Source organism: Gracilinanus agilis, chromosome 1 (assembly GCF_016433145.1).
Source record: "Gracilinanus agilis isolate LMUSP501 chromosome 1, AgileGrace, whole genome shotgun sequence".
Lineage (NCBI taxonomy): Eukaryota > Metazoa > Chordata > Mammalia > Didelphimorphia > Didelphidae > Gracilinanus > Gracilinanus agilis.
This window is the reverse complement of record NC_058130.1, coordinates 255,880,908-255,903,690: the sequence shown is the minus strand read 5'-3', so window position 1 is coordinate 255,903,690 and position 22,783 is coordinate 255,880,908. Positions and strand designations below refer to the sequence as shown.

At 40.4% G+C, this 22,783-nt stretch overlaps 1 protein-coding gene across 1 annotated transcript in view; it reads right to left on the bottom strand.

The window, feature by feature from the left end:
• Positions 1-22,783, bottom strand: part of LOC123250522 (GRB2 related adaptor protein) — a 75,447-nt gene that overhangs the window by 24,591 nt on the left and 28,073 nt on the right. Inside the window, exon 3 of the mRNA XM_044679638.1 lies at positions 20,789-20,911. Coding sequence (XP_044535573.1) covers positions 20,789-20,911 — 123 coding nt within the window. The remainder of the gene's footprint in view (positions 1-20,788; positions 20,912-22,783) is intronic.

Genomic DNA, 22,783 nt, shown 5'->3' with positions numbered 1-22,783 from the left:
GATAGATACCTACATACATACATAGGTAGGTAGGTAGGTAGATGGATGGATGAATGGATAGGTAGATATATAGATAGACAGACAATAGATAGATAGATAGATAGATAGATAGATAGATAGATAGATAGATAGATAGATAGATAGATAGATAGATGGAGGGATGGATGGATGGATGGATGGATGGATGGATGGATAAATAGATGGATGAATGAATGGATGAGCAGGAAGATAAATGGATAGATAGATAGATATTCAGGGATAGATGGTGTACAGAGAAGAGAAGGACCTTTAATCTCTGGGAGGCTCCCAAACAATCTTCTAAGACATTTTGCATTCTTGGCTCTTGAGGTGTGTCCTGCACCTGCACCTACACCTGTGGGTTTCTACCAAGGTGGGAATCCTTGCCATTATAATACCTGGGCTCTGATTTTCCCATTCATCTTCCATGTGTCTCATCAGAACACAGGAAGAATCATCCCAGACCTCCACACCACTGAAAAGGCAGCCATCTCCCTGGTAAACTTCAGTCCTTCAGATACATCCAGAAATTCCTCTATTAGGACTTCTCCCTTTGACTTACATGAACTTTCCTGTTCAATTGCAAATACTTCTACAAGGGGCCAAATATCAGATTTGGAAGGGATTTTAAAGATCCCTTAATCCAAGGCCCTTTCAAGACACAGATTGAAAAAACAAAAAACAAAAAACAACTTAGGTCCAGAAAGGGGGAATAATTTGCCCAAGGCAATAGAAATGAGTTCAAGGAAGACTTGAGACTCTGACTAGAACTAAAGAGACTATAGAAGTGGTCAGAATGGTGGTCTTAAAAAAGGGAGATTTGGAGTTTAGTGTTAGCTCTGGCATGTACCAGCTGGGTGCCATGCAAGTAATGATAATTTCATTCTTTGTATCCCTAAAGCCTGCTACAGTACCTGGTACATAGCCTACTATGTACTTAATGAATTTTTGTTGCTTAATTGGCTGATTGATCTCTGGGCCTCAGTTTTCTCTTTTGTAGAATTGAAGAAGTTGTATTGGATGGTCTCTAAGGTCTCCTTTAGCTATAACAATCTATGAGTTTGATTTATTTTTATTTTTCAACCCTTACCTTCTGTCTTAGAATCAACACCAAGTGTCAGTTCCAAGGCAGAATTGTGGTAAGGGCTAGGCAAATGGGGTTAAGTTACTTGTCTAGGACCACATAGCTAGGAAGTGTCTGAGGTCTGATCTGAACCCAGGACTTCCCATCTCTAGGCCTGATTCTCTATCCACTGAGCCACTTAGCTGCCCCTAGTCTACAGGTCTATAAACTGGAACAAGGTGTTTCTGTGATCTAGATGAAGGTCTGAAAATTGTACCTGTTGCCAAGATGTACTGTTTACTCAAGACTTAAATGAACTTTGCATGTGGACATAACACAAAATAAAGACCAGCATGCCACAGAGAGGGGTATTTTCTAGCGTTAAAAATGTGTACATTTTTAAAATGGTAATAATTTTAAAGTATCTTCTCTTATTTCACCTCCCACCCTCCCTATGTGTTATACCCTGGGCAGTTGCCTACCTTATTTAACCCTCCACCTGGCCCTGTTGTTGATTCCCAGGTCAGAGCTCTTTCCATCTAGCCTGGTGTGGGGCCTTGGTACAGAGCTCACTCTTGTTCCTGGTTCCGAGTGCTGAGAAACAAGGGGAAGGTAAGAGGGTACTTGCCTCAGCATGTCCAAAACTCATCATCTTTCCCCTCCAACCCAACCCTCTTCTGAATTTCCTTTTTGCTGTCCAGGGCACCATCATCTTTCAGTAGCCCAACTTCGTGACCTCAGCATTATCCTCATCTGCTCATTCTCCATCACCCCACATATCGGTTGTCAAGTCTTACCTTTTCTCCCTTGAAAATATCCCTCACATTCAACCCTTCTCTCTACTCATACAGTTACCACCTTTGTTCAGGCTCTCATCACCTCACCTCGATTATTGCAACAGCCTACTAATTGGTCTCCCTACTTTAAATCTCTCACTAGCCTACTCCATCCTACACACTATAGCTGAAGTAATTGTTCCATAAGTACAGACCCAACCATGTCATCCTTTCTCAGTCAACTCCAGTGGCTCCCTATTGCCCTAGGATAAAATATAAACTCTTCTCTTTAGCTTTTAAGCCCTTTAGGACACTGCCCCAACCTATCTTTCCAGCCTCATTGGACATTACCCCACTTCCAGCACTTCTCAATCCATCCAAACTGGCCTTCTCTCTGTTTGTCACACATGACAATTCTCTCACCCTTTGCCTTTGCATAGCTGTCTTCCATGACTGAATGTGTTATTCAGTCATTCCAAGTGTGTCTGATTCTTTGTGATCCCATTTGAGGTTTTCTTGGCAAAGATACTGGAGTAGTTTGTCATTTTCTTCTCTGGTTCATTTTGCAGAAAAGGAAATTGAGGCACACAGGGTGAAGTGACTTGCCCAGGGTCACACAGCTAGAAAGTGTCTGAGGCCAGATTTGACCTGAGGAATATGAGTCTTCCTAACTCCACTAAGTCACCTAGTTGCCTGGATGCCCTCCCCAATTCAGTCTCACACAGTCCCTTTCTTCCTCAAATTCCTCCTGCATGAAAGCCTTTCTAGATCTACCCCCTGTGGCTGCTAGTTCAATGTGTACCCTAACCTACTCTGAATTTAATTACTTTTCATTTATTTACTTTGGTGTGTGTGTGTGTGTGTGTGTGTGTGTGTGTGTGTGTGTGTTTACATATAGATGTACTTGTTACTTCCTTGATTAACATGTAGACTTTTTGAGTGTGGGGACTGTTATGTCCTTTGATTTGTCTCCTTAGCCCTTATCACAGAGCCCGACATACAGTAGACACTTAATAAATGCTTATTAACTAATTAAGGATATCATGGAATATTTCTAGGAGTCCCAAAGCCGGAAGATCATGCTGGAGTCAGAAATGTAGGAAGGGTAAACTAAGGGAGCTCTCCAAACAACAAGATATGTTTGCAAGAAGTTGACTCTTGGTTTGGGATGTTTCTGTCTTCCTATGCGCTAGACAAAAAAGAGATCAACTGTACAATCAACCCTTTTTTGACTTTCCCTCTCCATTTATTGGGAGGATGGGTCTAGAGAGACTTCTTAACACTACCACATGAAAGAAACTATACCTTGGGTATATAAAGAGAAGCAAAAGGCAAGGGATTTATAATCTGATGCAGTGGGGAGGAAAAACATGCAAACAAATATGTATAAAAGTAAGCTAAATAACAGGAAAATAAGAAGTAATTACAAAGGAAAGGCACTGGAATTAAAAGAGGTTGGGGAGGCTTCTTATAGGAGGTGGGATTTTGTTGGGACTTAAAGGAACCAGGATGGTCAGTACATGACATGAAGCATCTTGTTCATGGGACATTCAGGAAGCCAATGTTACTGATCCAAAGAGTATGTGTTAGGGAATAAGAAGTTAGAGTGGAAGAGGGAGAACATTCCAGCATGGGGGACAATCACTCCCAAATAGCAATAAATAAGGTGACTATCAATTGGAGAGTGGCTGAACAAATTAATTAATTAATTAATTAATTAATTATATGAATGTCATGAGATATTTTTGTGCTACAAGAAATTACAAAAGGGATAGTTTCAGAAAAACCTGGGAAGATGTCTATAAACTGATGAAAGAGAAAATGAACAAAACCAGGAGAACAATTTATATTGTGACAACATCATTAAAAAAACAACTCAGAAAGACTTAAAGACTAATCAGTGCAATGACAAACCTCAACTCCCAAGGACCAATGGAGATCCATATTATCATCTCCTGATATAGTAGTGATGGATTTGGGGTGCAGAATGAGTCTTATTTTTGAATATGGAAAATACATGGAGTTGTTTTGTTTGATTTTGCATATTTGATACAAAGACTTTTTCATTAGGGGGAGAGAGATGTCAGAGTAAAGAAAAGGGAGCTTAGAGCTAGGGCTGACAAGAAAAAGGGAAGAAGGACATTGAAGAATTATGGAAGTTTGGAAGGAAACAGAAAAGTAGGACTACTTTGAAAGTAACATGCTGATGATTGTACATGTATAACCTATATTCATGGTTGGTGAACCTATGGCACATGTACCAGGGAAGGCACCCAGAGCCCTCTCTGTGGCATGTGCACCATCACCCCAGCACAGAGTTTGCCAGAGTTCATTACCAGAAAACCAGAGGGAAGAGAAGTCAAGCTGCTCCCCTCCCCATCTCCACATGTGCCTGAGGACATTTCTCACTTCACCTGCCCCACTAAAAGGTTTTCCATCACTGGCCTGTATCAAATTGTTTGCTTTCTCAATGGCAGAGAAAAGAAGAGAAGGAGAAGATAATTTAGAATTCAAAATTTTTAAATAAAAATTAACTTTATATGTAATTGGAAAAAATAAAATATTAAAAGAAAAAAGGGATATACTGAAATTATTACATTTTATTATACTTTTTAAAAAAGCAAGCTGCATATAATGGAGATTCATGGCTTCACATGATTTAATATGATTTCTGTTCTGCTTTGCACATGAAAATGTTCTTTTAGGTTATTCAGAATACAGTTTAAAAAAATAGATGATGAAATCATATAGAATCTTAATATATACATTTGAATGACATATTATCTAAAGGTTTAAAATAAAAGTTAATTGAATTACAAGAAGAAATAGAGACAACTCTAATAGAGGGGTTCCTTAATATGACATCTTTTAGACTTAGACAAATCTCACAAATAGAGAGGTAAGCAAGGAAGACCTGAATAGGATTTTAGCAGTTAGATAGAATAGATCTCTAATGACTACAGAATGGGAATAAAAAGTTTTTCACTTAACCCCAGTTACCTAGTCCTCATGGCTCTTCTGCCTTAGAGCTAATACTCAGTGTAGATTCTAAGACAGAAGGCAAGGGTTTAAAAAACAAAACCAAAAAATTTTAAGAGGGAAGGGAACAAGCATTTATATCCTAAAATATCTCAAACACTGTGCTAGGTGCTTTAAAATATAATCTCATTTGATCCTTGCAACAAATGTGGGAAATAGGCTATTATGTTCCCTATTTTATAGTTGAGGAAATTGAAGTATCTGAGTTAAGTGACTTAGCTTAAGGTCACACAGCTAATAAATGCCTGAGGTTGGATTTGAACTCAGGTCTTTCTGACTTCTAGGCCCAGCACGCTGCTATCCACTTTTCCATCTAGTTGCCTAGAGAGAATTTAAAACAAAGGAATAAGAAATAAAGAAATTATTACAATATTTTGTACAATTATCTGCCAATAAAACTGGTAACAAAAAAAGCAGGTGAATATTTACCAAAAAAGTTATCTATATTACATAAATAAGAAAGAAAATTTAAATAACCCAATTTTATTTTATTTTACCTTTTTAAACCCTAACCTTCCATCTTAGAGTCAAAACTGTGTATTAGTTCTAAGGCAGAAGAGGGGCAAGGGATAAGCAATGAGGGTTCAGTGACTTGCCCAAGGCCACACAGCTAGGAAGTATCTGAGGCCAGATTTGAACCCTGGGACCTCCTGTCTGTGGGTCTGGCTCTCAATCCAGTAAGCCACTCAGCTGCCACCTTAAATAACCCAATTTTAGGAAAAGAAACTGAACAAGTCATAAAAGAACTACCAAAATGGGGATGGTGGGGGGTAGATAGGACAAGAGAGATTCATAATGGAATTCTATAAAAGTCAAAGGACAATTAATTAAATTAAATAATCTAATAAACCCAAATAATTAATCCAATAAATAAATCCATAAATTGATTGCAAAAGTAGATAAGGAAGAAATCCTGTCAAACTCCATCTATGAGAAAAATATAGTCCAATGGCATCTTAAACATTTGAAATTGGCTGTCCTGCCATTTCTATTCCTTTCGATACCTCTTCTAGGTGTCCTGATACACATCACATAACAATGTCAGAAGTAGAACAGACCGTCCAGGTCCAAACCACTCATTTTACAGAGAAGCAAATAGAGTCAGAGAAAGGCAAAGTATCTGATCCAGTGGTCACGGGCTCATAAGATTTAGAATTAGAAGGTTTATATAAGATCTTTATTTGTACAGATGAGGAAAGTGAGACTCAGAGATATTAAGTGTCTTGCTCAGGTTCACAAGGGTAATAGCAGAAGGAGAATTCAAACCCAAATCTCTAAGTCCTTATTGAATGGTCTTTTTTTTCTCTTTGTAAATTCAATTAGCTAATTTTTTTAAAAGCATGGTAGGGGCAGCTAGGTGACTCAGTAGATAGAAAGCCAGGCTTAGAAACAGGAAGTCCTAGGGTCCAAACCTGGCCTCAGATATATCCTAGATCTGCAATTCTAGGCAAGTCACTTAACCTCAGTTGCCTAGCCTTTATTCCTCTTCTGCCTTGGAACTGATATTTAGTGTGGAAGGTAAAGGTTTTGTTTTTTAAAAAAAAAAAAAAAAAAAAAGCATGATAAGGTCAAACAGAAACAGTCATGATATTCTCCCACAGTCAAATTTGCCATGGGTGAGATAAGGAGATAATTTAGCTGCCTTAATTGATCTATGTGCTTATTTGTTACATTAAAGCTTCCAGGTATCTCCCTCCATCCCTCCTCTCCCTACTAGAGAAAGCATCACTTGACCAAAAAATTATGTCTTCCTTGTTTCTGTTTATCGGTTCGCAAGTTATTCTTCAACTAATATTTCTGGTTCTGTTCATTTTGTTTTTTATAATTTCATGTAGACCTTTCCATGTTTTGTTTTGAATTAATTTGCTCCTCGTTTTATTCCATCCAGTAGTATTCCATCACAGTCATATGCCACAACTTGTTGAGCCATTCCCCAGTGGATGGGCATCCCCTCAATGTCCAGTTCTTTGCTGCTACAGAGAACTACTACAAATATTTGAGAACATATAAATTCTTTTCCCTTTTCCCTAATCAGCTTGGAAAATTGATCTAATAGTGGTATTTCTGGGTCAAAGAGTATTTATAGAAGTTTTATAACTTTGGGGCATAATTCCAGATCGCTCTTCAAAATGGTGGGATTGGGTCACAGTTCCACCAACCGTCTTTTCACTATATCATAACACCTTCAAGCAGGATGACAGCAATAGCCAGTCTACTTGTCTGTACTTTGTCCACAAGTCCCAGCTAGAGATATGCTGGTAAATGTTTAACAGCCCCCCCCCAGTCCTCCCCCCCCAAATGGACGTAGAACACAGTTTTAAGATTTAATTTAAGATTTAATTTAATTTAAATTAAATTTAAGATTTAATTTAAGATTTAATACTAACCTTTTTTCTATCATTTCCTTAAGTCTAGACAGCCAACAAAACAGTAAATCAAGCCCCGATTTGTAAGACTTGCAATATCTAAGGTGCAAATACTCACCCTGAAAATTTAACAATCAGCCCTTCCAAGCCACTTGGCTCCAGTAAATTCCTCTGGTCATGCCCTATCTCGAACATGCTAGCTTTGGCATTTGTGTGTATGTGGGTTGCATATGCTTCGAAGTGCAGACTAAGATCACATTAGATTTTTGTATGTTATAAGAAAGGGTCAGAGCAGTCCTTCCTCCACTCTGCTGTTCCCTTCAGGGCTTGCCTCAAGGGAACTCTGGCTAAAGAAAACATGGTAGCCTATTGCTTCTTCTTGCCTTGCCTCCAGGGGAGACATTGTGGGCAAAGGGCGCCATCTAGTGGAGCTCAGTGATCACTGCTGATTGGCCAATGGAGCCTCTATGGAAATTTAAGGAAATTGACATAGAATTGACCTAATAGGGAACAAACAAACAAAAAAACTCCTTGACAACCGACCAACTGGCAAGGTGGTTGAGGAAGAGATATATAGTCTTTTTAAAATTTTAAACTATTACTTTCTGTCTTAGAATCTTTACTAAGTATCAGTCCCATGGCAGAAGGACAATAAGGGCTAGACAATTGAGGTTAAGTGACTTGCCCAGGGTCACACAGTTAGGAAGTGTCTGAGGTCACATTTGAACCCAGGACCTCTCATCTCCAGGCCTGGCTCTCTATCTGCTCTGAGAGATATCTATCCTTAAGACAATAATAATAAATAACTATTTCTTTATTTTCCATAAAATAACATCTTTGTAAAGATTGTAATTATTCAGTCATTTTAGTTGTGTCTGACTCTTCATGACCCCATCTGGGGTTTTCTGGGCAAATATACTGGAGTAATTTGTCATTTTCTTTTCCAGTTTATGATAAGGAAACCGAAGCAGACTAGGATCACATAGCTAGTGTCTGAGGCCACATTTGAACTCAGGTCTTTCTGACTCCAGACCTAGAGCTCTATCCACTACTTACCTGCCCAAAAAGCACTTTTAAATCCTTTTATTGCATATCTGTGAGGCAAATAGTCCAGACATTATTTTCCCCATTTTATCTATAAAGAAGTTAAGGCCCAGAGAGTTAAAATGTTCTGGTTAATGGCAGGCAGTCTAGTGGAATGTAAAGTCCTTTCTTTTCAAATCAGAAGGCCCATGTTTGAGTCCTAATCCTCCATCCTGGCCTTGACCCTAAGAAGTCAATTAACTTTTTTGTGCCTCAATTTCCTTAACTGTCAAAAGGGAAAACCAATGTTTGCACTACTTACTTCACTGAGTTGTCATGAGAAAAGTGAAATGTCAGTGACTCACTATTGCAGAAAAGCCTGGCCTCAGTAGGAGTAAAACACAGGAAGATTTGGTCCTGTTTCTCATTCTACAACTCAAAGTCAGGACCCATGAATACCTCTTTCCCTTTTTCTCCTCTCAAAACTAACCACTCTCTGAGCAGTCTTGGCTCTGAGTTTTTAGACTCTCAGCCTGGTGGGTCTGCAACATGAGGGAGGGATTCTTAGCAGGGAGTTGTGGGCTGGCATGAGAGAATCAGACTGCTAGGCAGAGAGCATAGAAAATCTCTTAGGAACCCCAAGACTTTGTTCTTACAGGAACATTTGAAGAGTCATGCTCTGTGCCCTAAACCTGGGCACTAGGGAGAGCTCAGCCTGGTCCTAGACTCACTCTGCCTAATGGAACCAGTCTATGCTCTCTCATCCCTGGCAGACTCCCCAGCTCAATCACTAGGATAGCTTTAATGAATCTTTTGAAATCTTTTGATTTTTATGAGGTCATACCCCCTGAGCAGCAATTTTCTGCGGTTCCCCATTTGCCTTCTGGATACAGTCCAGAATACTAATTTCAAGATCCTCCACTCCTAACTTTCAGGCTTATCTCGTACTGCTTCCATACATATACCCACCACTCCAACCAAGACAGTTTCCTTTTTGTAACCAGACTATGGCTTATAGAATCTTGATACCGGAAGACACTTCAGAAGTCATCTTGTCCCCTTTTCTAGAGTGCCCTCTTTCATCTCTTATACTTGTCTTAGTGAATAGGTATTCAAGGAAAACTAGCACCTCTGAAGTGAGGGCTTTCCCAAGCCCTTTTCAGGGCTGCTCACCCACTTTTGGTATCCACCTGGCACCCAACTCTCACCTGTGGCTCCAAGAAACTATAGCATAAGTAGCAACCACACCCCAAGAAAACCATCTTGGCAGATGGGCTAAACCAGGCTGAAGGTAACCAATGGACCATAAACCTGTTGGTGAGTTAAGAGGATGTCTACCCCAATCATGCGAAGACTTCCCTGGTGGAATGGAAGGATGAGAACAAACTATTCCAATGGCCATGAAGGTGGCTGAAGCAGGTGCTGTGGAGCACTCAGAGCTTAGTCCAAGATGCCAAGGTCATCCACTGCAGCCTAGGCTATCACCCATCATCACTATTTTTGTCTTGCCTTTGGACTTTGAATACACTGTAAGAGAGAGTGAAGCTAACAACTTTATGCAATTCTGCCTCACTTAAGGCCAATTCACACACAAGTCAAGACGTCACCCTGTGATATCATTGGTCTGCTTCAAAAATGGAGAGCAAGCAACAACAATGCAACCCATCCTTCAAAGCCCTGAGCAAAAATCTCTGCAAAATAACTGACAAACCACTAAACTCTCTTTGAAGTTCCCCAGTGAGGGAGAACTCACTCCTTCCTGAGGCAGCCCATTCCATTTTTGGACAGTTGTATTGGTTGGGAAAAATTTCTTTACATTAAGCATGAATCTGCCTATCTTAAGCAAAACCTATGACTATAATTTCCCAATACTTCTATCTCTCCCCTCAGGAAAGAAGCAACTCAAATCTAATTCCTCTTTCAGATGACAGCTCTTCAAAGACTTGAAGACAGATCTCATGCCCCTCCCTCTAATCCCTCTGGACACTCCCTAGTTTATCAATATCCTTCCAAAAATGTGGCTCCAAGAAATGAACATGATGTTAGCAGTGGGACTATTACCGCCCTACCACTGGGCATCTTGCTTCTAAATGTAGATTAAAATCACAGTAGCTTTTTTGAGCTGTTATATCATACTGCTGACTCATGTTGAGCTAGCAGTTTACCAAGACTTCCAAATCTTTTTCAGAGGAATTAATGTCTGGTCATAACTTTCCCATCTTGAGTGCGTGGAGCTGTTTGCTTTTTAAAAAAATCTAAATGTAAAACTTTGTATCTTTATTACATTTAAAATTTTTACTATCTTTTATCTTTATTATATTTCATCTTCTTGGATTCAGCCCAATAATCTAACCTGTAAATATTGTTTTGGCTCTAGACTCTGTCATCAAATGTTAGCTTTGTGTCATCTGCAAATATATCATTTATGCCTTTATTTAAGTCATTAATCAATCAATAAATGCTTCTTAAGTGCCAAACACCAAGGATCTAATAAGAAAAAGAAAAGACAGTCCTTATCTGCAAGAAGTATACAGTCTAGTGAAACTACACACAAATTAATATATACAAAGGAAACTATATACAAGATAATATTAAGTTATTAGTCATTAGATTAAAATCTTTGATAAAAATGTTAAGAAAGTATGGGGTCAAGCACAGTTTTCTAGGGCACTCTGCTATATACCTTCTTCTATATTGATATGGTTATTTATGATTATTGATAGACTTATTAATGATTCTTAATTTTATTAATGAATTATAATTAAGTGTAGCTATCCAATCAGTTCTGAATTCACCTATTCTGTTATCCAGTACATATCTCCCTACTTTTGTCCACAAGGAGAACATGAGATTTTGTCAAATACTTTGCTAGAAATGAAGCAGACTAAATCTACAGCATTCCTCTCACCTATTAAGACTGTTATCCTGTCCAAAAATAAAAATAATAAGTTTAGGCTGTTATGACCTGCTCCCCATGAAGCCATATTTGCATTTTGTGATCACTGCTTCCTTATCTAGATGTTCATTAGCCATCCCTTTAGCGATATGCAGAGCAGTCTTTCCATACTTTAATGTTTTGGTATAGCTTTGCTTGCCTTATTCTCCCCAAATGCCTAGTGCCTAGAGAAGATGACTTAGGATCGGATGGAGTAACTTGTGGACATGACACAAAACATGGGAGCAATGCATGGAACTTGAGAAAAAGAGACAAAGATAGAAAAAAATGAGAGTACAGGTACAGACATGGAAATGTGGTATCCATCCTTTGTTCCTATGCCAGCAAAGTTAGGCTGAGAAATGCTCCTACTCCAATAGCCTGGTGCAAGCAAGATAAACTGGTGACCTACACAAGACTTCCCTGGGAGATGGAGCTGGAAGAGAACAACATGCCTTGGGATGCTTGGCTTATAGTGACCAATTTATTATTATCCTGCTCAGCCAGAGTTTTGTACCTCAAACTGTAGCAGTTATTTATGAGTGTGATGATGAGATTAAATCTACCTTGCTCATTCTCAAATCTAATCACCAAAAATATAAACTACTCCACTTAATTCACAAGTTGGGAGGTCTGTGACCCACCTGTGCCAGAGTGAGTGACGAATCAAAATTTATTGACTGCCTCCTGGGCAGTCCTAAGAAACGCGTCTATTGTGATTGGACATGTGAACTAAGAGGAAGGTACAGGAAGTGATGAAAAAGAAGCCCCTTTAAAAGAGAGTTCAGTGAGTTCAACTACTCTTCTTGTTCGTATCTTGGACCTGAAGGAACTCTTCTGGTTCATGACTTGGACCTGGAGGAGCACTGGACCTGGGACCCTGAGACCTTGGTGAGACTGTTCTTAAATCTTCCCCTTAGAATTACACGTGGTGAGTGTGAAGACTAAATCTTTCTGAACTTCTCTAAAGGAACTTCCTTTTCAAAAGAGACTCTGTGACTGAAGCTTTTGCTTCATTCACCTCCGGGGCCCTCTGGCCCTCAGGTTCAAGGCTGAGCCTCCCTCAACTGAGGACTAATTAGACCTGCCTGGGCTAAAGTAGAGGGCTGGAGCAAATTACTTAGTGTGTTAGATTAATTATCCTATCTTATCCTCTTTCTGATTTTCTTATTTTCTCTTCCTCTCCTCATTTGTAAATAAACTTCCATAAAAGTCATTTTGACTTGAAGATATTCTTTAATTGGGGACTCATAATTATTCAATTCCCTGGCGACCAAACCTTTTAATATTCACCCAACCAAAATCCCCTTTTACCACTTACATGAGTTAATCACAACTGGTGACTAAGAAATCTGTCTCCCTCTTTATTGAGAAATAGAAGCACATGTCTACTCTTGGTGGAACGTGAACTGATACAACTCTTCTGGAGAGCAAAATGGAACCAAACTCAAAGGGCCATAAAACTGCATACCCTTAGGATCAGTAATGCCACTACTAGGTTTGTTTTCCAAAGGTCAGAGATAAGGGAAAAGGACATAGTTGTATAAAAATCTTTTTAGCAGCTTTTTTTTTTCTAGTGACAAAGAATTAGAAACTGAGAGTCATTCATCACTTGGGAAATGGCCAGGCTGGACAAGTTGTGGTATATGGTTGTAACTGAATATTATTGAACCATAAGAAATGTGGAACAGCATAAGTCCAGAAAAACCTGAAACAACTTTTATGAACTGATGCAAAGTGAAGTGAGTGAAATCAAGAGAACAATGTATATAAAAACAAAAATATTATATCATAATCAGCTGTGAAAGACTAAACTATTACCAATCAAGCAAGTTCCCAAGATATCCACAAGAGACCCATGACAAAAAATGCTATCCACAGATAAAGAAGGAACTGTCAGAATCTGATTTCAGATCAAAGAATAATCATCTTCTACTTTATTTTCTTCATGAATTTTTTTATTGTATGTGTGATGTCTTCTGTCACGGCAGGAGCAAAATGGAAATATTTATTGCATGAAAGCCTTGATTTAACCTATATTAAACTATATACTGCCTAGGTTGGGGGTAGAAAATCTGAATCCTAAAATGTCACAAAACAACTGTCAAAAATTGTTTCTGGGGGTAGCTAGGTGGTTCAGTAGATTGAGAGCCAGGCCTAGAGATGAGAGGTCCTGGGTTCAAATCTGGCCTCAGACACTTCCTAGCTGTGTGACCCTAGGCAAATCACTTAACCCTCATTGCCTAGCCTTTATCTCTCCTCTGCCTTGGAATTACTACTTAGTCAATTCTAACACAGAAGGGTTTTTTTAATTAAATTTAAAAAATTATTTCTACATATAACTAAGTAAATAAATAAAAATTTAAAGAAGTATATGTCTTCTTTCTGTTCCCCTTTTTGTGATATGGAAGGGAACAAGGGAATGGGGAAAGGCTGGAGTTCATGACTTTCTGACTTTCTATCCTAAGGGGTGAGAAGAAAATGAGGTGACTTCCTTGAGCCATGGGTTCTAGGTATGCTTGCCTCTGTTGCATTCCTTTGATTTTACTCTGCTTTTACTAATCTAATTATTTGTTTCATTATAAACTTGTGTCTGAGGTGATTTATGAACACTATGCAGGATCTAAGAGAAAATGGGGATTTCCAAAGGAATGGAAGCACAAGGGCTCCTTGGAAAGTAGGAGCCTGTGAATTTCAGGATCTTCTCTCTCCTCCCACTCCCACCCCCATAGCATTTGTGAAGAGGTTCCTGTTATAAATACATTCTAGAATTTTGGAAGGAATAAAAGTCAAGCTCATTTGCCTATAATTTATATAGTCTATCCTCATCCCTTTTTGAGGAAGTTGGGACATTTGTTCTTCAATCCTCCCATTCTCTATGAGATTTAAAAAAAAATCATTGATACACAACTTTAAAAGACTTGGGAACTCTGAACAACATAATGATCAGCCACAGTTTCAGGGGACTCATGATGAAATGTGCTACCCACCTCCTGATAGAGAAGTGATGGACTCAGAGAACAGATTGAGACATGTTATTTTGGACATAGCCAATGTAGTGATTGGTTTTGCTTGATCATACATGTTTGTATAACAGGGAATTTGGTTTTTATTTCTTCCTCAGTGGTGGTGGTGGGAGTGTCAAAAGGATAGAAGGAAGATTTTTATTGACTCAAAATGATAAAATTTGATTGAAAAAATAAAAAAATCACTGACAGAGGTTCAGCAATCACCTCTGCCAATTCTTTTAGTTGGGTTATAGTTCATCTGCACCTAAATCTCATACCAGCCAGCTAGATACAATGAATATTCCTGTCTCTGCGACTTTGCTCATACTATTTCCTCTTCCCAAGCCCCCAAAAGTACCCTTCCTCCCCGTCTCCAAATTCTTTTTGTTTTAGTTCAGACATTTTTTAGTTGTATCTGACTCTTTGTGACCCCATTTGAGGTTTTCTTGGCAAAGTTATTAGAGTGATATGCCATTTCCTTCTCCAGCTTATTTTACAGATGAGGAACTGAGGCAAAGAAAGTTAAGCGACTTGCTCAGGGTCACCCAGCTAGTTAAGTGTCTAAGGCCAGATTTAAATTCAGGTACTCTTAATTCCAGGCCAGGCACTAGGTCACCCAGCTGCCTAAATTCTACTCGATCCTTTAAAGTCCAATTCGAGTCCAACATCCTCCAAGAAACCTTCTTGGGCATCCTAGTCAAACTTTTCTGTTTATTCTTGGTATCCAGACAGCTTTTATTATCCAGACTCCTCAAACTGGCACTTATCCTTATAAATAAATCTCATTAGGTTTTTGTTATTGTTTTTACTATTTCCTACATATTTTTCCTGTATGTTATTTCCCCAAGGATAGAAACTGCACCTTCCTCAAGGGCATGAACCATCTCTTTTAACTTTGTCTTCTATCTCTTACCAAAAAATGGGCAAACATTTGCCATGCAAAAAAGACAGGCAGGAAACCACAGTTTTAGTTCTAGATATGTCACTAATTAATTATGTAACCTTAGGTAAGTAATCCTGACCCCTGACCCTTATTAGGTTTCCTCCTCTGTAAAATAAGGTGATCTCCAGGACCCTTCCAGCTAGGTAGCTCAGTGGATTAGAGCCTTGGTCAAGTCAAGTCTCTAGTCAGGAAGATCTAAATTCAAATCTGCCTCAGATACTTCCTCAATGTGTAACCCTGGGCAAATCTCTTAACCTCTGTGTGCCTCAGTTTCCTCAACTGTAAAATGAGATAATATCTGTATAACCCAGGGTAGTGCTTGGCTCATAGTGATTACTTAATACACACTTGTGCCTTTCTATTTCTAGCTGTAAAATATTATGATTCTGGGATTCCATACCAGATTTAGGGACATTTGGACAAGCTGGACAAACCAAAATGTATGATACTTTAATCAAGAGGTTAGAGATGACAGACTGTTATTGTCCTCATAGTTTACAAGGCAAATGCCTCGTATTGTTACCTTCTAGAGGAATCTAACCCTTGCCTCAGGAGGTCTATCCAGGGCAAAGAGTCTAGGATATTATAAGCCTCAGGGTAGGCTAAGTAGTTTGTCTTCTATCTTTCTTAGACAGGGCCAATCCACCCCACAAGGACAGAGTCTTGTGCCTTCTGGGACAAGAGAGAGATTTGCTCAGAGAAGGGTTTGAAGTCGGGGTGGCCTTCCAGTGAGAATGGAAGTGGCACAACCCCATGACTTTGGTGGGAACCTTGATTAGACAACGAAGATCTGGGCCCTACTTTCTGGGCATTGCTACTAAGCAAAGCTTTATAAGGAATCTTGCCCCTTTCCTCACTATATATATATGGAGGCCTAATGCCAAGACAGAAAGTGGTTACCTCTGTTTCTGCAGTAAGGAAGAATCAAGGTACTCTCTGTGAGAGGAAGGGAAAGAAGGAGGGAGGGAGGGAGGGAGAGAGACTTGCAACTGGATAAATCCTATAAATTTTCCTATCTATGTTCTTGCATGGTTCGGGGACCTGGACATCCAGATTTTGTTAGTGAAGGAGGGAAGAGGTATTATATCATAGGCTTCCAGTTGGAAGGACCTTTGACATCATCTGGTCCAGTCTTTCTGCCTATCATGGATTCCTTCTACATCATCCCTAACCAATGGCCAGTAATGGAGAATAGTAACTTGCCTTTAGGAAGCTCTCTAAAGACTTACAAAGTATTGCTTTCTACACAACCCTATGAGGCAGGTAAAGCAAATGTTATTAAACTCATCTTTGCAGAAGAAACTGAGGCATAAGGAATGAAGTGACTTACCCAAGGACATGCATCTAGGAAGTATCAGAATCAGAATTTGAACATAAAAGGCTCTGCTGTCTTCTCCTATACCACTATACTTTGTCTTTTTGTGTGTGCTATGCCAACTTCCAGGGGCAAGCTAATATTTCTCTAACATCCAAGCAAAGTGCCTAGTGTATGTTGTTTTTCAGTCATTTTTCAGTCCTGTCCAACTCTTCATGACCCCATTTGGAGTTTTCTTCTTCTTTTTAAAAATTTTATTTTTGTCATGCAAAACACATTTCTGTATCAGTCATTGTTGTAAAAGCACACTCATACATAACCAAGACCCCAAAATAAAATAAAAAAGTGCACTGATGAGAAAGATGACCCCAAAAGTTCTTTCTCTGGAGATGGAGAGCATTCCCTGTCTTAAGTCTTTCAGGATTGTCCCAGATCATTGCACTGCTGAGAGTAACCAAGTAACCAACATCATCCAATATTACTGTTACTGTGTACAATGTTCTCCCATTTCTGCTTATTTCATTCTGCATCAGTTCCTGCAAATCTTTCCAGCTATTTGGAGTTTTCTTGGCCAAGACACTAAATCACACAGCTAGTAAGTGTTGGAGGCCAGATTAGAACTCAGGAAAATGACTCTTCCTGACTCCAGGCCTGTCACTTTAACCACAGAGCCACTTAACTGCTCACCTGTAATAAATGGATTCTAGAATTTTGGGAGGAATAAAAGTCAAACTCACTTGCCAGTAATTTGCATAGCCTGTCCTCTTCTTTTTGGGTGAAGTTGGGTCACAAATGCTTATTAATTAATTATTTGATTGATTCTTCCTTTCAGATAAAAGTAAAAGTTAGCAAGTGTATCTTCAATACCTTTCCACGTTCCCTCTCTACCCCTTGACCATTCTAGTCCTAATCATAGGAATTTAGTTGTAGACTAGAAGGAATCTTAGCAATCATCTATCCAAGTATTTAGACTCTAAAAGTAGAGCCTAAAGAAAGTAGAATTTATTCCAAAAAATTGAAGGATTTAACCCAAGAGAATGTTTAGCTAGTACCTAAGGTAGTCCAGCCTGTCTATGTATCTGGAAGGGTGGGTTTTGAGAAGTTGGATGCTTTATTTATCTGACTATTCTTAGGGGATAGTTTGACCACCCCACCATTGAAACTTAAAGGGTTTAATGCACAGACCCAGCTGCTCAGGAAGATAAAAAACAAAACAAAACAAAAAAAAACCTCCCTGTTCAGAATTATTGGGTTTGGAAGAATTGTCAGAGTAGTTTCAGCTTTTGCTGCTACTAAGCTGCCATCTTGGCTCCCCTGTTTAGAGTTATTGGGGTAGGGCATTTGTTAGTCGCACTCACTTCTATGGGCATCAAGAGAGGAGAGCCAGCTCCATATGTCACTAACCCTCTCTGATTTTCCAGTTTCCTCATGTATAAAACAAAAACACTGGGCTAGATCTGTGTTGGTGAATTTGTGGCACGTGTGCTGGTGGGGGCTGTTCCCCTCCCCCTCTCCATCCCACCTGAGGACACTTCTCACATGACCCACCCCTCTGCCCAGCAGCCCAATGGGAATGCTTCCTCCCCTCCCCCTCTCCATCCCACCTGAGGACATTTCTCACATGACCCACCCCTCTGCCCAGCAGCCCAATGGGAGCACTTCCTCCCTCCCCTGTCTGGGGTAAGGGGGTGGCTCACATGCATGTGAGGGTGCAGTTTGGGCACTCGGTCTCTAACAGGTTCACCATCACTGGGCTAGATGATCTCTAAGTCACTTTCTGATTCTGATTCTAGTAACTTCCCCTTAATAGCTAGGCATCTAAACATCAGAGGTCTAATTCTAGGGCCCCAGCTGGGTGGCCCCTAACCTTGTTTCATTTGGGGTCACAAGTTCATTGGGTTAGACAGCTTCTGGACCTTTATGTCACCTGATCCATGGGGGAGACCATTCAAGTAAAAAAAAGTAGAAGTGAAAAACCCAGTGGCTCATTAAATAGATTTATTTTCAGGCAAGTTGAGGGCAGTGACCTGAACAGACCGAGCTTAGAGAAGGGTGATCAGCAATTCCTTTCTGGTAACTTTGGGTTCTTCTCCCACTCTGAGTAACAGCCTTCAGGCCTGTGTCTAAGCTCTACCTTACAAATGTCATGTTCCAATGGAGGGATCAGGCCTTGAAAATAAAATCTAGGCCAATCACCTATCAGGGGCCAGTATTGGATTATGCTGGAAGAAATCCCTTTCTGTGTCCCAAAGCAATAACCATACACTCAAAATCCAAAATATGCAGTACCATATGGCCCAACTTTGGGCCAGCAGCTATGACTAGACGCAAGAGGATGTTGGCCCACTCAGCAGCCTATTCTTTTGGGAAGAAGCCGAGCTGGCAATGAGTTTCATCACTCTCCTCTTTAGCCCTTCTCCAATGGCACATCAGCTTATAGGGGTCAGGAGTGGCAGAACTGACTTCTTCCCTAACCCCCTTACAATACTTAAGAGCAGACTTTTCCAGGCAAGACAATAAAAGAAGAGAAAGAATTTGGTAGGTACTAAAAGAAATTGGTGAGGGGGCAGCTGGGTAGCTCAGTGGATTGAGAGTCAGGCCTAGAGGCAGGAGGTCCTAGGTTCAAATCTGGCCTCAGATACTTCCCAGTTGTGTGACCCTGGGCAAGTCACTTGACCCCTATTGCCTACCCTTACCACTCTTCTGCCTTGGAACCAATACACGGTATTGACTCCAAGATGGGAGGTAAGGGTTTAAAAATAAAATAAAATAATTTAATTTAATTTAAAAAAGAACTTGGTGGTACAGTAGATAGAGCACTATGCCTGGAGTCAGGAAGAACTAGGTTCAAATCTGACCTCAGACATTTATTACTGGGAAAGTCACTTAACCCTGGTTGACTCACTTTCCTCATCTGTAAAATGAGCTGGAGAAGGAAATGGCAAACTACTCTAGTATCTTTGCCAAGAAAATCTCTAAAAAGGAGTTATAGTCAGAGTGGATAGAACAATGGACTTGAAATCAGGAAGACTCATCTTCATGAGTTCAAATCTGGCCTCAGATACTTATTAGCTGTGTGACTCTGGATGAGCTACTTAACTCTGCTTGCCTCAGTTTCTTCATATGTAAAATGGGCTGGAGAAGGAAATGGCAAAGCATCCTAGAATCTTTGCCAAGAAAATCCCAAATGGGGTCATGAAGAATTGAACATGACTGAAATGACTGACCAACAACAAGAAAACATTCTTGGACATAACAAATCCATCAGAAAGTCACAGGGCCATCCATTCTGACACTAAATACTAAGGGCTAAAAATCTGTTGGAAAGAGTCCTGTGCTGATAATAATAGCTATGGCACTTTAAGGTTTACAAGTATTTTTCAAATATTATCTCATTTGATCTTCACAACAGTCCTGGATGGTAGGTGCTATTATCGACCTTTTATAGATGAAAGAAACTGAGACAGACAGAGATTAAATGACTTACTCAAGTAACTGAAGCTAGATTTGAACTCAAGTATTCTGACCCCAGATGGAGCACACTATTATCTGTACTATCTAGATGTCATGAAACAAAACTCATCTAGTAATGAGAACTAAGTTCTAGTCCCAGCTCTTCCACTAGTCACTCTGTGACTTTGGACAAGGCAGGAATTCAGTTTCCTTATCTGAAAGAGTATCTGCCCTACTTCCTCACTGGCTCGTGTCTTCTCTCCCATCTACAAATCTGGAAATCCCACCAAGTTCTCAATTATACACACACACACACACACACACACACACAGAGAGAGAGAGAGAGAGAGAGAGAGAGAGAGAGAGAGAGAGAGAGAGAGAGAGAGAGATGGGCATGCACACATGTGCACACATGAATCCATAAAATCCCTTAGCTTGAAGTCATCCCTTCCTCTGACTCTCCATAGCAGGAGGTATGCTTTCTTTTGGCACTCGTCACATCCAGCTTTGTATTGTAGCTTTTTATGTATGTGTCTGATCTACCCCCACTATTTGTAGATTTTTTAAGGACAGGAACTGTGCCTTCTACCATCTTGCCCACAGTGTTGGGCATGTGGCAGCCATTTATCACTATACTGATTTCCTGTGGATTCTCCAAATCTGGGAGACATTGACCCTGAATTCTTCTCTGATTCTGGGTGTTTGGCAGTACCAACTAACCCAGTCTGCTGGGGCCATTAATGCTACCTCCCACTGGGAACCCCCAAAGTACCACCCAAGCTCATACTATGCCAGAGGCCCCCAAGAGTGGCCATCTTGAAGGAGGATGGATAGACAAGAAAGGCTTACTTCACAGAGACTGAGAATTCTCCTGGGGAACTCTCACTTTCCCGGATCAAGAAGGCTCCCAGGTGATTTCTTCTGAGCAAAATCTCTTCTGCAAACTGCCTGGAGATCCGACCTGCAAACCACCTGTGGAAAGATGGGCAGAGAGTGAGGAGGTCTGATGTTCTCAAGGGAGCAGGAGAGAAGAGAAGAAATAACAAAGGACAGTAAACTATACTCGAGGAAAAACAAGACCATTCAACCTTTGGAAGCCAGGAATTCCTTCTAAGCAAACAGAGATGCAACCATAAAAGGTATTGATTAAACCCCTTAAACCATGGATGTGAGAACTGGAAGAGAATTTATAGGTCTAACGTGGCTAATTCTCTAATTTTACAAAGAAGAAAGAAACTGAGGCCCAGAAAACAAACCACACACACACACACACACACACACACACACACACACACATACACACACACACACCTTGACCTGGGTCACACAATGTTAGTGGAAGAGGTGGGACTGGACCTCTGCCCTCCTAATTCCCATTCCAGGCTCCTTGGCACCCTGGACCACATTCTTTTGCATTCCTAGCATATCTGCCTCAGAAGCCCAACCTCTGACTATGGAATGAGAGGCTTAGTCTTTGTTCCTTGATAAATAAAGGCAGTCAAGAGGAATAGAAAACTGGAGCCCTTAAAACCATATTAGTAGGTCGCCTCTTGCCTGGCAAGTCGTCCATGCAAATGGCTGGCCATGCTGAAGATAGACATAAAGCCCAAAGAAGGGAGGCAGAGTAGTTAGCATAGGGGGAGGAGAACTAGATTGGGGGGGGGGGAGGGAGTCAGGAGATCTGAGTTTGAGTCCTAGTTCCATCCCCAGCTAGTTGTATGACCTTGGGTGAGGTCTCTGAGCCTATCTTCTCATCTGCAAATTGGGCACTCACAGGGTTTTTTAATGTTGCATGAAATAATGTCTAGCTTATACTACACAAACATTAGCTTTTTAGCCCTGGATTATATATGGGTTGGTCGCTGTTAGTTTTCTGCATGTGACTCCTCTTCCCAATGAGATAATGACTTTGTCTCTTCTTTCTTTTGTTTCTCCTGGCCTGGATTTCATATATATTCCTAAGTACACAGCACAGACTTGTTACCGTAAAAAAGAAATGGAAAGACAGCTAGTTTGCTCAGTGATTAGAGAGCAGAGCCTGGAGATGGGAGGTCTTGGCTTCAAATCAGGCTTCAGACACTTCCTAGCTGTGTGACCCTGGGCAAGTCACTTAAGCCCTATTGCCTAGCCCTTACCGCTCTTCTGCCTTGGAACCAAAACCTAGTATTGATTCTAAGACAGAAGGTAAGGGAAGGAGGAGGAGAAGGAAAAGGAAAAGGAGAAGAAGGAAGAGGAGGAGAAGGAGATGGAGAAATAGACATTTTCCTTTCTCTACTGTCTGGTCAGCTCAGAACCAGTTCTATCTACAGTGAACTATCTTGCTTACTTGCTATTCCTCTTCCCCCATACCCCAGTGAGCCTCACAGGGGAAAATTTCAGGTTGAGTCAGTTACAGATGGGGGATCCCCTCCAGGGCTATTCTGGGATCATACCTGTTTTATATCAACAAGAAGTATAGTTTGCCAGCCAATGCTATTATCTCCCTTCATCTCATTGGTAGATGACTGTCAAGGAGTATCTTCTCCTTCTCTGATCTATCCTACCCCACAGTAGCTAATGGGAAAGGGCATGTGGTCTACTCTATACAAACTTACTAACAGAATAAAATACTAAATGACTAGGGATCTTGAACTGAGCTGTTGACCTCTCTCTGTCTCTCTGTCTCTGTCTTTCTCTCTCTCTGTCTCTGTCTCTCTCTCTGTGTCTCTCTGTGTCTCTCTGTGTCTCTCTCTGTGTCTCTGTCTCTCTGTCTCTGTCTCTCTGTCTTTGTCTCTCTCTCTCTCTCTCTCTCTCTCTCTCTGTCTGTCTGTCTCTGTCTCTGTCTCTGTCTCTGTCTCTGTCTCT